At 39.9% G+C, this 15,005-nt stretch overlaps 1 protein-coding gene across 2 annotated transcripts in view; it reads left to right on the forward strand.

Moving 5' to 3' along the window:
* The window catches only part of BMPER (BMP binding endothelial regulator), a 262,209-nt gene that overhangs the window by 120,409 nt on the left and 126,795 nt on the right, over positions 1-15,005 (forward strand). The window contains exon 7 of one of the 2 annotated variants that reach the window (XM_029234380.1): positions 10,364-10,368. The exons of the other annotated variant lie outside the window; for it this stretch is intronic. Coding sequence (XP_029090213.1) covers positions 10,364-10,368 — 5 coding nt within the window. The remainder of the gene's footprint in view (positions 1-10,363; positions 10,369-15,005) is intronic. 2 annotated transcript variants of the gene reach the window in all.

Genomic DNA, 15,005 nt, shown 5'->3' on the forward strand with positions numbered 1-15,005 from the left:
CCTTACTGGGGGCAAGGGGGAGGAGCCGTCCTTTAAGGTTTTCCAGATGTCATGGCCAGGCTGGCTGAAATCTGGCAAATGAACATGGAGGTCCCACAGGAAAGAAGAATTTGGAAGGGAAGCCGAAAGAACAGCGTGTGCAAAGGCACAGGGACCAGAGAAAAGACGAAACATCCTGGAAATAGTTTAGGATGAGTGGAGGGGGCAGTGGAAGCAAGAGGTAGAGAGAAGTAGATGGAGATTTCTTTACTGACTTTTATCCTGAGAACAGAGAGGAGTGGCCACTGAAAGATTTAAACAGTTAAAAAACCTGATCAGATTTCCCTCTGGAGTGGAGACTGTGGATTTGGCAGTGGGACAATGGCAAGTGTGTTCAGTTTCTTTTTTCCGCTGGACATCCAGGTATAGAAGTCACTTGGCAGGTAGCTTTAGGGGAGGGAGCAGGGTCTTGCCTGGAGTTACAGATTTCAGGGGAGTTCAATTTGTCTCATGCTTGAGGCCATGGGAGCAGATGACAGTCACCTTGGGAAGCATGTGCAGGTCGGCAGTGCTCAAATTTTAGTCTGTTTAAGAATCACATGGGGTGCTTGTTAAAATGAAGATACCTGAGCCCCACCCCGGAGATTCTGATTCTGAAGATCTGGGCATTCCATGGGAATCTGCATTTTACCCAAACTCCCTGTGTTATTCTGATGCACGTGATCTGTGGGTCTTACTTAAAGAAAATAAACCGTGGGGGTAAAATGAGAAGTTCTCAGAGAGAGCTTGAGGGGCAGGATGACTGGACTGAATTACCCAGAATTTTACTCCCTTAGGGACGTGTCTGCTGAGTCCCAGCAGACAAGAGTGGCAGTCAGTAATGGGCAAAATGAGAAGAGAGCAGTTGTCTTTCAGTGGGATTTTACCGTGTATAAATGCATTTTCCCAAGCAGGAAATCATCCCTCTTCCCTGAAGAGCACATTTCTTTAAAAAAATTATATATAGATATACACATACATATACATACACACGTGAGTATTATAAATACTCATGTTTGATGTAGAGGGAGATGCTTCACAAACCTTGATGCGGTAGGAAGAAATGCTCTTTATTTGGACAAAGCTGATGGAAACATGGGAGGAGGACTGAAAACTTTTTTTGAAAGTTTTGGAAAAATATTTTAGGATGACCAGCTCTTTAACATGACTTCCAAACACTGATGTTTATTATCGCTGAAGTCTTTGACAATATTGAATGATCAATTGTAATGAAGTTTTCTTTTATCTAATTGAGACTAATTATCTTGTGTGACTTTTTAATAGCATGTTTTTAAAAAAAATTCTAGACATTTCCTGAGTCAAAAAATTTTAATCTGACTTAATGAATTCAAATCTAATCAGAATGAATAATTTTTATACAGTCATGACCCTAAGGAGAAGTAGTATTTATTGGGCCTTACACATGCCAGAGACTTCAAATGAAGGGTTTGGTGAGCTATTTTGCTTAGTTTTCACAACAATCATTTTACAACATCACAACAATGGCAATAGTAGTTATTGCCATTTTCAGATGAGGCATTTATACCTGTGCTTAAATAGCAATTAAATGACTGAGCTAGAACTGGAACCAAAGGTTAGTTCCAAAGCAACCCTTCAAAGAATTTGTTGGAGAACTGTGACTCTTGCATTCATTTTCTAATGCTTTACCCAAGACAACAGACTAGCATTCTTTTCGCACTAACTTGTATTGAGGCAGTAGAAACATAAAAGCTGTGTTATCAGGTCTCTTGTTAACACTTCGTTATTCTGGACATGAGTATCCTAAGAAAATGCCAAGTAGTCTAAGCTATGTTCATCCTTTGTGTTTGAAGCATTCATTCATTTGTTCATTCATCCATTGAATATTTATTAAGTGCCGGACACTATGCAGACGTTTAAGCGTACCAGTGAACATAGAGATGAGCCCCTGCCATCAGGGAACTTAATTTTCTTGTGGAATATTGCTGCTCTTGAAATGTGATGGCAGTGATGGGATGCTAGTGAGCAAGAGGGAGTGCAATGAGTTCAAAAAACTTAATGATTGTACTGCTCCATGGTGCTTTATCAATCATGGCTTCTAGAGTCATCTTGACATTAATGAAAGCTGTCCAACTTCAATTAAATGAGCCTTTTAGGGATGCTTTCCAAATTACAGGACTCAGGAAGCTGCTTTAATTTTGAAAACGTAAGAGACTTGCAACTGAAAAATTTCCCATTCAGTAGGACTCATTATTCTTGTCTCATTTTGCTGGGCATGCTCTGTGAGCAGTTACTTCTAGGGATCTTTGCCCATGCTTTGCCTTCCCTTGTGCTGTGCTAGGTTTGGACGAATTCACAATGAAGGGAGGTACTCAGGCAAGCTCCTTCTCCATTTCCACGGTCTCTTAGAGGAGATGAACTCTTGATTCCGTGGAGACTTCAAACATTAGAGACTTCAAAACATTTGACAAAGAATCTGAACTCCTTCATGAAAGTTTTCTCAATCAGGAAACTCCAGCTCAGTATTTAAATCAAATCTTTTTTAAAGCTCTACAGGACATTATAATGGACTTTTCGTTTTAGCCAAGTTTCTGAGTTCTGTTGCTCAGCCTGGAAGAAGAAATATCCTGCAAGGGTAATTTAGATTTGGCTTCACTTAACCATGTTAGGATTGGGTGGACCAGTTCCTTTAACATGTGTGGGGGAAAAAAGGCAAGAGAAGAGGTGGAGAAGGATCTATCGCATTGGCAAAATGCTCAAACATCCCTTTCCTTTTCCCAGCAATGGTCCAGAGTTTGTTTCAGATACAGTAGTTGTCTCATGCTGTCTGTGGTGATAATGTGACTAATCACCCTTCTGGGCTTCCTCTTGGAAGTCAGAAGTGAAAGGTAATATATCTCTTGTCACAGAAGTTGATATGTGATCTGAGGGGCTTTGAGCCAACTTGGAACACTCTTTGAAACTAGTAGCAAAATGAATTAAGACTGTTTGAGAGGGCCACAGAGGAAAGGTATAACCTGATGAAACTTGGGCTGCACTTTACACAAGAAATGTCTTCTCGAGAAAGTTGCTTTAGTTTGGAAGTGTCCGATTAATCCCCTTAATGTGTAGATTTTCCCAGGTGACACACAAGAAATAATGGCTTAGTGATAGATAAATGTTTTATCCTGTTTGTACCAATATCCACAGCTGTCACAGTTTGTCGCCTATGGCTAGTCGTCATACATCTTTGGGAACTAAGACTCTTTAGTTAAAACATTTTCTGATTGTAATTTTGATAGGCACTGATGAAGTATGGTAGACCAAAGGTGAAGAAAAATAAGCTCACTCAGTGTAGGAAACAAATCTGATGTCATTGGGTTGTGCACCTTTCTGGGTGGTTTTTGTTGTTGTTGTTTTTTGTTTTCTTTGCTAGTGGGGGGCACTGCTGCTACAGTGACTGGGAGGGTTGTTAGTATTAGTCTTGAGTCTGCCTCCCTTCTTAGCTGTCTGTTTTTCTCCCATGTTTCTCCTGTTCTCTGGCTGTCTCCATATTTCTTTGTCTTGAGCACATTCCTCCCAAGTTCCAACATCCCTTGCCAAACTTCTAAATAATCTCAAGTCTCCTGAGGCCCTAAACATATGGACTCCAACCCCTATTATAGAAATTTGACATAAAGATTAGGTAAAGAAAAATTACAGAACTTTCTAGAGAATCTTGAATTATGCCATATGGTATGACATTTTAGTAGGAATTATGTGACCATCGTACTGAAAATTTGAAGTGGTCCAAGTTATTATGTGTAGAATCCATTTTTAATCACTCATAGGAATTGAGTGGTGTTTTTGCCCATTTAAAGAGAAGGTTCTGTGAAATTTCTTTATTCATTTAATGAAGTAGGCATTCAAGCTAAGGGTCAAAATAATATGTTGGTTTATTTTGTCTTCTGCCAAAGTGAACCAAAATTGAAAAAAGTCATCCTTGATTCCTATTTTTTTTTTCAAGAAGTACCATTTTAGCACCGTAGATTAATAGTGATAAGTAGGATGGAAACACTAATCTGAATAAAGTCTGAATAATAGAATAAATTAGTTTCTTTTTATGTATTTTCATTTTTAATTAAATTAATCTGTGAGTATGGAAAAAAAATCAAATAGTGCTAAAAGTTTAATAACAAAACCAAATACTACCCCCTACTCCCACCCTGTATCCTTTCCCCCTTAAGTGACCAATCCCAATGCTTTCAGCCATTTCTTCTGGCATCTTACTCCATATTACTCAATAATATGCATGTACTGCTTATTCTTGATTCATCAGTTTAAAATGTTACCTATAGACTTCCTATAGTGGTTGATTAGGATTATTTGAGCTCTTCTGCATGTTCCTCTCTCTACTGACCTATTACCCCAATATGTGACATACTCATTCTACTAATAATACAAATCCTGAATATGAAAGCATTCATTAAAATCCCAGGCTCTGCACTCAGGTGCAAGGTGGCCTCATTTGTATGCACTATGCATTTTTAGCAAATGACTGGGTAATTCTGATGCAGGTGCCCACAGAAGATATTTGGAGAAACTATGGCCTAGGGTTCGACTCTTGATTCTTCTCTAGGTGTCAGGTAATGTGGGATTTCCAGAATTGTGGAAGATTCAAAAGCATGGTCATTTGTAGGTAATGGCTCAGGACTTCCGCTTTAATGAAGAGATGAAATGAATCTGTAGACTGCATGCAAATTGTTTGTGTATAGTTTTACAGTTGTGCCTTATAAATAAGGTTGAAAATGGTTTGCTCCCCCTAAACATAACAAACGTGTACTCCCCAAAATGGTTTGTCTAGGAAAGCATAAACTTTAACTTGACCTGTTAATCTAGTGATTTATAATGTTTAAGATGATGTTCTGAATTGCTTTCTAAATGTGCTTGCATTTGTTTAGGGGGCACAGCAGCTCCCAGATGTGACAGCAGGGTGAGGAGGCAGAGCGTAGGCTCAAAAAGTCAAGGTGCAGCCAGGCAGAGGGGCAGGTACAGGAGAGTAAGACCTCCACAGCCCAGCTTCAGGCAAATGGTTAGTGACCGGGGTCTGAGACAAGTCGGGAGAGAACACTACGTGCGCAAGTCCAGGGAGACAGGTGTCAGATCCTCTTTAGCAAGTCCTGCTTACAAGGAGGCCTCTACCCCTTAGTTTGGGTTTCAGGGGCAGAGAGAGAAGTGGTTCTAGGTCACAGATGCTAGGTGGAATAAGTGTTCAGTGATTTAAAAAGAGACTGAGGCAGAAACCCAGCCTGAAGACATCAGTCAATTTGGGTGAGAGCAGATGGGGTGGACTAGTACCCATTTCAGGTCCCAGGTATGTTTTTCCATGAACCAGATTTGGGGTATAACAGGAGAGCCTGGAGTGTGTTCAGGTGCTGCTAGTGCCTTAAAGGAAAAGCTTTGGAGATAGAGCTGCCAGGATATTTCTGACTACTTATTAGGCTTTTATGTTTGGAAGCTGAAATAGGGTTTATCCGTTAGCTTGTCCAGCTCCAAGGAGTTTGAGAAGGCAGGGGATGCCCATGACAAGGAGGTGTCAGGATAAAGGTTCAAGAACACGTGGAGTGTCAGAAACAATTCCAGATCCCCTCCTTTGGGTTGAGCATTACAACGCGACCTCCTGGTCTAGGCTAGTAAGAAAGGTGATCCTGTACCAAGTACCTCCAAGGAGATGGGAAGGTAAAGGGCTTAAGACTGGTTGACCCCCTACTTTCTTTTGCTCTGATTGGTCTGGCAAGTGGGATGGAGCCATGGCTCTGGGTAGATAGGTAGATTTGGAGCAGCGGTGGGGGAACAGGACAGAGCAGAGCCAAAGGTTGACTTTATTAGATAATCAGACATTTCATCTACCCTCATCGTTATGAATCATAGGCTCTCCATTGGATTATTTCTTCTTTGAGTGTCAACTTAACACAAGGATTGCTTGGATTTTGAAATGAGGGGTGTACGGAAACTTACCATTCAGTTTTCCTTAGGTAAACATTCTAAGCAAGTAGCTAAAGGTGCCATGCTGTTGAATTCAGCAGTAGGTTCTGGTTTACTCAAGACAATGACCATTGTGAGGACACCCTGCCTAAAGCATATTGGAGAAAAGTCAGCTGGCGTTTCGCGGCCCTCAGATTGATTACCAAGAATTCAGAGTCACTAAAATGAAAATGGCCACTGTGTTTATTTATAAAAGTACTTTGTTGGTCTTCTAAGTTGAAGTTGGTGACAGATGTGTTTTTAGAGAAAAAGTACAAACTCTAGAAGCATAAGCATCTGTTCTTTCTCAGGCTTGCCTCCTAGGTTTATACTTCATTTTTAACCCACACAAAGGGCTTTCTTTTTTCTACCGAATACCTGAAAATATGGGTGTAAATGACTAATATGGATTCCTGACAGTTTTACTGGAACAGAACTGGTGTTTTCAGGCTTTGATTGCTCAAATCTGGCTGGCTCTGTGGGTGGTGTTGATTATCCCTTTTTTTTTTTTTTGCTCCATAGTCCATATGGCATTACAGTCCACTAAAGTGAACTTGCCGATTTAAGTGATGATGTACAGTGTTGCCCTGGGACCATAGAGTTCAGTTCTGTGACCCAAATGTGCTGCTGTACTTTGGTTTGTTTATCATGGTTATAAGAATTACTTCATGGAGGTAGACCTCAAGAATGTAAAAGTCAAAGCATTTGAGTCAGCGGTTCTCCAAGTGTAGTCCATGGACCCCTGGGAGGACTCCCAGAGACTGTTTCAGAGGGTTTATGAGTTCAAAACTATTTTTATCATAATACTAAGATATTATTTGCCTTTTTGGGGGGCTGTGTTCACATTTGCACTGATGGTGAGTAAAAGTGCTAGAGCCTTAGCACTGATCAAGGCAATGGCCCCAAAGTGGTCATTGTATTGGTCACCACCGTGTACTCTCAATTTTTAAAAAAGCCATTTTTAGTTAAAAATGTTCATGATGAAACTAAATATTATTTGTTTTTATTAAATCTGACCCTTGAATACACATCATTTTAACATGGGAAGTTAAAAAAGTCTGCTGAATATTGAAATATAGTGTATATCTAAAGAAAAAACCACTTAGGTGTTTATTTGAATTATGAGCAGAACCAACCACTTTTTTTCTTTTTGAGTTTTTGCCGACTTTATTGAAGTTTTTTTTTTTTACATCTTTATTGGAGTATAATTGCTTTACAATGGTGTGTTAGTTTCTGCTTCATAACAAAGTGAATCAGCTGTATGTACACATATATCCCCATATCTCCTTCCTCTTGCGTCTCCCTCCCACCCTCCCTATCCCACCCCTCTAGGCGGTCACAAAGCACCGAGCTGATCTCCCTGTGCTATGTGGCTACTTCCCACTAGCTATCTGTTTTACATTTGGTAGTGTTTATATGTCCATGCCACTCTCTCACTTTGTCCCAGCTTACCCTTTCCCCTCCTCATGTCCTCAAGTCCATTCTCTACATCTGTGTCTTTATTCCTGTCCTGCCCCTAGGTTCTTCAGAACCTTTTTTTTTTTTTTTAAGATTCCAAATATATGTGTTAGCATACGGTATTTGTTTTTCTCTTTCTGACTTACTTCACTCTGTATGACAGACTCTAGGTCCATCCACCTCACTGCAAATAACTCAATTTTGTTTCTCTTTATGGCTGAGTGATATTCCATTGTATATATGTGCCACATCTTCTATATCCATTCATCTGTCGATGGACACTTAGGTTGCTTCCGTGACCTGGCTATTGTAAATAGAGCTGCAATGAACATTGTGGTACATGACTCTTTTTGAATTATGGTTTTCTCGGGGTATATGCCCCGTAGTGGGATCGCTGGGTCGTATGGTAGTCCAACGACTTTTTTTTTAATGGAACTCCATTTTTACTTGGGCATTTGGCAGACATCTTCTCGAAAAAAAAATTTGTGAGCATGTCACTTTAAAGACGTTAATGACAGTCTAAGTCACCAGTGATAAAAGTTTAGTTTTCATGTGAAAATTTGACTTTGGGAAAAATTTATTGCCCCTGTGAGCTTGACAGATTTTTTTTATACTTAAAGACTTTTTCTGAATAGGTAAAAGATGATAATAAATGTTATTTCTTTTTGCTATTTGATAATGAAATATACTAACATTTGGAAGATCTGCTTAAATCAATACTTCCCAAAGGACCAATGCATAGAGTTAAAAAATCATGCATGAGAAAAATTTCCACTGAAAGGACAAGATATATTTTTTAATTCCATATTACAACCAACTTTTAAGATTTTTGAATTTTGGTATAATATCAAAGAATAGTATCCACAATTATATGAAATGGCTCTTAAAATCGACCTCTATCTTCCAACTACGTATCTGTGTAAAGCTGCATTTTCTTTATAAACTGCACCTGAAACAGCATATTGCAATAAATTGAAAGAAGCAAAGAGGAAAACCCAATATCCTCCATTAAGCCAGAAATTAAAGAGATTTGCAAAAAGGTAGAACAGTGTCACTTTTCTCACTATTTTTTTGTTTTTGTTTTGGAATGTATAGTTATTTTTCATAAAAGTGTGTTATTTATGTTAATGTAGTGAATTTTTGTTATTTAAAAATGAACAGGTTTTAAAATTTCTGTTTTAATTGCTAATACAGTAAATATTGATAGATAGATAGGTATAACCCATGTAAACAAAAATTCTTTGGTAGGTTCATTAACCTTTTAGAGTGTAAAAGGATCCTGAGGTTAAAAAGTCTGAAAACCATTGGTTTAAGCTATGTTTTCCACATATGGTCCAGATTAGGAATCCATATCTAGTTTAAATATAAAGCAAATCATTTTTAATTTTTTCCCCCCCAGTTTTCTTAGCATTGCCATTGTCCTTTGGTTTCTGGGTATCTGTCCAGAAGTGCCCATAAGGAATCTTTGCTGGCCCCAATCTAGAGGCTTTCAGATTGGCACACTATCACCCGGGAGCAGGCACCAGCCACGGGTTCCTCCTACCTGAAGGGCAAGAGAGGAGCTGGTGTGCAGTCACAGACAAATTGTCTTTCACATCTGGCTAACTCCTTTATGAGGATAGATGCACAGCCAGCCGGGGCTATGGGCGCTGGCCTGAATGATTCTGTGTGTGAACCTATCTTATCTAGAGACAGAATTGGAATTTGGAGGGGGTGTTCATGAGTTCATCATAAAGAATATCATCAGTACAATGGACTATTAAATGGGCAATAAAATGTTAATTATGAAAAATCGTGAAAACTTCTTGCTGGGATTCTAAGTGAGGAAGGTGGCTTACCCAGTGGTATTGCAGTTTATCAACAAAAGCTGTAATTATTTATTTATTTTTTAAAAAGACATTGTGGTAGACACTGGGAATATAGTGGTGAACAAGAGACAGTCCTTCTGTGCGTCCGGAGCCTGTGCTCCGCAATGGGAGAGGCCACAACAATGAGAGGCCCGTGTACTGCAAAAAAAAAAAAAAAAAAAAGAGACAGTCCTTGACTGTAGATGTAAAATTTGTGTGCTCGTTGAGACAAATTTGAAGGTCACGAGTAACAGTGAAAATAGATTAATGAGGAAGCTGCTTCAAACCTTCCATACTTTCTAAAAATAACGTCTTGTTGATATTATTATTTTAATTTCAATATTAGGGCAATGAGGGGCTAGAGATGGGTGTGAAATTCATGCTCTTTTGACCCCTGCCTCTTTGAAACAGTGGAGGAGAGGCCCTGGGAAGGGTACTGATCCTTCTGGCTGCTCCCAGCCTGGTGTCCTTGCATGATCCTCAAAGCTCCTGCCTTGTTTTACTCTGTTTAAGCAGCTCCTTGGCCTAACCCAGTTCAGGGCTGTCACAGCCTCCCTTGTGGTCCCATGAGGTCCCACTGAAAGGGAGCTACAGAGTAAACATGCTTTTCCTTGGATCCTTGTTTCTGCCATTACCACCTACAGAGGAATCTATCAGGGTTCTATTTGTTTACAACGTGTCACTTTTTTAAGGCCACCCAGAAGCAGGGATTGGGGGGCAAGTTTGCTGGGCAAAAAAAAAAAAAAAAAAAAGACAAGAAAGACATGGCAGAAATATTCCTCAGCATATCCTACAAATACCCCTTTTAAAGTCATGGAAACCACATAGCCCACAGAGCATGCCTGGGGAATTTGTAGCCAGCTATGTTTTCAGAGGATGTGGGAGATGGAGTTTTCCTACTATGGTATTTATAAATATTTTAGAAATGCCAGACATTGGTAGGGTGACCTGGTTTACAGAACTGGAAAAGAGCCATGTTGAAGCCTAGAATTCTTGTTTTTCTGTTGTAACATGTATAAATGTTCTGAAAAAAATCAAGATAATCCTGAAAAAAATCAACAAAACCAACCAACCAACAGGCACTGTCAGAGTGGTTTTTGGAATCTATAAAAATTAAATCTTAAATTGAATTTGAAGAGCATATTATTTAATATAGTAATTATGGAGGGGAAGGCTTTGGGGAGTAGAATTGGTTGTTCAATTAAGGAATACTGATTGCTCAATATAAGGACTTGTTTAACCTAAAATTGTCATCAAGAAATTTGCAACAGGGAGGAAGGATTCCATAGCTGTAAATTCTTAGGATAGATATACAGTAGTAAGTTGAAGTTGACTAGCATTTTCCAAATTGTTTTCCTCCTTATATTGTACCAGAATATGTCCAGGTGCCATGACAAAAGGGTTCTGTGGTCAAATAAGCTTGAGAAACCGTCTCCTATATTCTCCCTGTTGACTATTCATATGAGTTACAGGATAAGAAAAGACCTGCAATAAAAAATCCTATTTAACTTTGTTTAACACAACCTTACTCATTTCTTGGCAGGAGTCTCGTGTCATGGAACCCCTAGTTAACCTCTTATGAAACAGGATTCCACAAAGTACTAGTTTAGGAAATGGTATAGGAGATAATTGAATATCAATTACCTTGATACTTTTGATGGAGAGATTTGGCCAATCCAGAAAATCCTTCCAGTGGTCTGAAAGAAGGCTGAGGTAAATGTTGGCGTGTGTTGGTAAGGAATTGCCATTGTCTTTCACATCTGGCTAACTCCTTCATTGGAAAGATGGACAGCCAGCTGGGGGTATGACAATTTGCCTGCAGGATTCAGTGTGCTAGAAATCACAGCCAATTCTTTTATCCTTCCCTCTAGACCTCAGGTGGATTGTGGTTATGGTGCCCATCAATGCTGTTTTTTACAGAGAAAGCATTTTTAAAATGGTTGTACAGTGACCTACTATATCTGTGGGGTTGCCTCACGTATTCGTAGGGAACACCAGCCTATGTGTGATCATGGAGCAAGGGAGCGTGCCAGCATGTGTTACCTTCTAGAGGGAGATGAAATGATTATCCCTACCAACCCCCAAACACACCCCTCCTTAGGAAAACAAACATTTGCAAGTTTATTTTATAAAATCCACACAGAACTTATATAAATACATTGTGACAGCAGCTGTCATACTGCATATATCAAGAAAGTGCTTTGAAATTTTATGCAAATGCATGGGCGATGCATGCACTACTGTGCACCCCAAAGACTACTCCATGTGTTCCTGGTGCCAAGGAAAACACAAATGTTCTCCAACTAATTCAGAGGAAAAGTCACCACAGCCCTGTACCTTTCACAGCCCTGTTCCCTGGGCCGGTGAAACATACTTTAAATGGCTAATCCTAAAGAGAGCAGGGTGGGATTGAGGGTGCCGAAGGTTCATTTTTATCAGTAACTTTTATAGATTAAGTTCTGCGTTAACTTAATCTATAAAATTAACTTCAAGTACATTTCACAACAGCTTTGTAAGGAAAATGGCATTGTTTAGTAAATGCCATTCACCAAATAACCAAGACTCAGATTAAATAAACTGCCCAAGGTCACTCGTTTGTTAATTTATGGAGCTGGCTGGGATTTAAAATTAATTTGACCCTATGTATTCATAAGAACTAAGCATTTAATGAGCACTTATTTGTGTACCAGACACTGAGCTAAAACCTTTACCTCCATCATCTTATTCTTTATATGAATTTGTGAGAGTGGGTATTGTTGTTTTTTTCTAATTTACAGATGAAGAAATTGAAACTTAGAGAAGTAAAGTAAATTGAGTGCAAAGTAGTAAGGGATCAACCGGGGTGGGAGGGGGCCCTTAACCCCAGGATTTGTTCCTTTGAACCATGTGGGTTTCCAGTTTTCCTTCTAAATTTAGACTCTGGAAACTTCCCGTGTTTGTACGGAGCTTAGGCACAGGGAGGCAGTGAAGGTTCATGCCTTCATGAACTAGGATTTTATAAACGTTTAAAAAGTCATTATTTTCCCCCAGATTTTTGATTCATCACCCATTATCAGGAATTTGGTATCGTTTCCACATGCATGGATATTGTTAGTTCTACAACTCTAATAATAGATCAGATTTGGAGTTCTGAGAGACTGTTTCAGTGCAAGAGACCTCACATCTAAGTATTCGATGAAGGAAATGGCCTCTTCATTAGAGTTTGCAGTCTTTTGCCCAAAACATTGGGAACATGTGTATCTGAGGCTCTCCTCCTTCATTCCTGTTACCCTTTGGAGTTAGGAATGTTTGTGAAGAGAATCATTTAAAATATGTGCTATGCACAGTTTTGGTGCAATACTGCTCCTTTCATTTGCAAGTGTTAAGAACTTCTCTGTTTTTGAAAGTGAAACTTATTAGACCCTTTGAGGACTATGGATTTTGTGGTTGCCCATAGCATATTTTATTAAATGAGGGCAACCATTTTCCAGGCAGAATTGATCCCAGAGAATGGGCCACTTGTGACTTCAAACTTAGTCTCCCTGGGAGGGTTTGCAAAAGAGGGAGTGAGACTTGAGCCTAAAGGCTACCTCAGGCTAAACCAGTTAGAAGGTCAGTGGATCATAGTTTTTGTCCTAAACCACTGGAAACATCTTCCCAGCCACAAAATAGTCCTTGCACATGAGTGTATTTTTTTGCACAAGATGTATTTTAAGTAAAATGTATAACATAAATGTAAGTGTATTTTCCACCTTCGCAATTTTTGGAGGGGAGGTGGAAACATTTTGTCTTGGTGTCTCACTCACAGAGTCCCTGAACAGACCTTATCAGATAGTTACTTAGAACACATAAAATTTTATATCTTATCTAAAAATTAAGGGAAATCTTTCACTGCAAGGGCATTATCTATAATCTATACACTTGAAAATATGCCAGACACTCTTTAGATTAAAAATGTATTCAACCAATCTGAACTAGGAATGTTCTGATCATGAGTTGGTCATATAGTTTGAGCTACTTGTTTATATCAGTTCTCTGACCTTGGCATCCAAACTTTAGTAGTTGATAAAGCTCTTTATACATAGCATAGATCAATTTAAAAAGTGACCCTCTAGATTTCCTGGTCAAAAAAGGGCTGGATGTTCCACCTTCAGTATGTAAACTTTCACTTAATCTGCTTGTTTTCAAGACACTGCCATCATCCTCTAGTTGACCTGGTATAATAAAACGGTGGGTATTTTTATTTTTATTTTTAAATTTTTACTTTTGGCTGCGTGGGTCTTCGTTGCTGCTTGTGGGCCCCCTCTAGTTGCGGCGAGCAGGGGCCATTCCTCATTGTGGTGCGCGGGCTTCCTGCTGTAGTGCCCTTTCTCATTGTGGAGCACTGGCTCTAGGCACGTGGGCTTCAGTAGTTGTGGCACACAGGCCCAGTAGTTGTGGCTCGCAGGCTCCAGAGCTCAGGCTCAGCAGTTGTGGCGCATGGGCCTAGTTGCTCCGCGGCATGTGGGATCTTCCCGGACCATGGCTCGAACCCGTGTCCCCAGCACTGGCAGGCGGACTCTTAACCACTGCACCACCAAGGAAGTCCCTAAAATGGTCGGTATTTCTGAAACACTGTCTCCCTGAGTCTTGGACATTTACCCCTCAAATATTCCTCTTCAGTACTGGTCTTTAAAGAGAGCCCCTGTGTGTGTTCTGAGTTGCTTGTCTCTGGTCCACTCACCGCTAAAGTCCTGACAGGTATTTTAAGTGGATCGGCCTTCCCCTGATTTCCAATCAAAGGTGGCCTTCCACTCTTCTGCCATTAGCTTCATAGGAACCATGGAAACTGTCCTTGGTTTTCATTGAAGCATTTAGGGTAGTTCCAGCAAGCCCCTGAACTTCTGTCCTAGCTATTGCCTGAACTGCTGTCTTTCTGTATCATTTTCTGATATAAGGTACTAATCGTGTTGCTCAGGTAGAACTTTTTTTTCATTCTTTTTACTAGGGTTAAGGATTTGACCTGTCCCATCTATTGTTCTTTTTCCTTCTGAGATTAAAACCTCGGGGGTTGCTAGGCATATTGTCATATTGTTATAGAGCTGCTGTCCACTCAGACCTCGTACATGACCTGGTAAACTGTTCACCCAGCTGCTGCCTCTCTGAGGTACCTATTCTCTTCCGGCTTCTCTAAAACATGTTCTGGCCAGGACTACAAGACAATGCTTCTGAACGTCGCCTAAGATTATTCCAGGAGAAGCTCGATTTAACGTAACTCATTGTTTCTACAAGAGGCCAAACACTTCCTCTTTCTGCCTGGCCAATATATGAGTCCATTTGCCAGAGAATATACCTATGCTTTGTCTATAGGTGCTATTTTATACTAGATATTGCCCACACTGATCATCTTTCTAGGAAGATGGCCAGCCTTCCTAGAAAGTAATAGAGGAAATATCTCTTTTCTGTGCTGGACAAGATTCCATCTTCTCCCATGTCCGTCTGCCATTGTCCCCTCTGTTTGGCATTGCCACCATTTTTCCACACACTTTGATTCTCAGCCTGGCATAGATACTGCTTACCCCCTCTTGAATTACACAATATCACTAATATCCTGGAGGCCTCCAACGACAAGCAGTGTGGAGGGGAAGTGGGAAAGAAGGACCAATTCCATTTTCCTTTTTGTGTGTTTTACTCAATTATAGGAATCCCAAATCCGTGGGCCTGTACTTGAATATTTCACAGTTCTTTTAGGCTTTAGTTTCA

This window comes from Monodon monoceros, unplaced genomic scaffold (genome assembly GCF_005190385.1).
Source record: "Monodon monoceros isolate NGI ecotype Baffin Bay Population unplaced genomic scaffold, NGI_Narwhal_1 Super_Scaffold_2, whole genome shotgun sequence".
Taxonomy (NCBI): Eukaryota; Metazoa; Chordata; class Mammalia; order Artiodactyla; family Monodontidae; genus Monodon; species Monodon monoceros.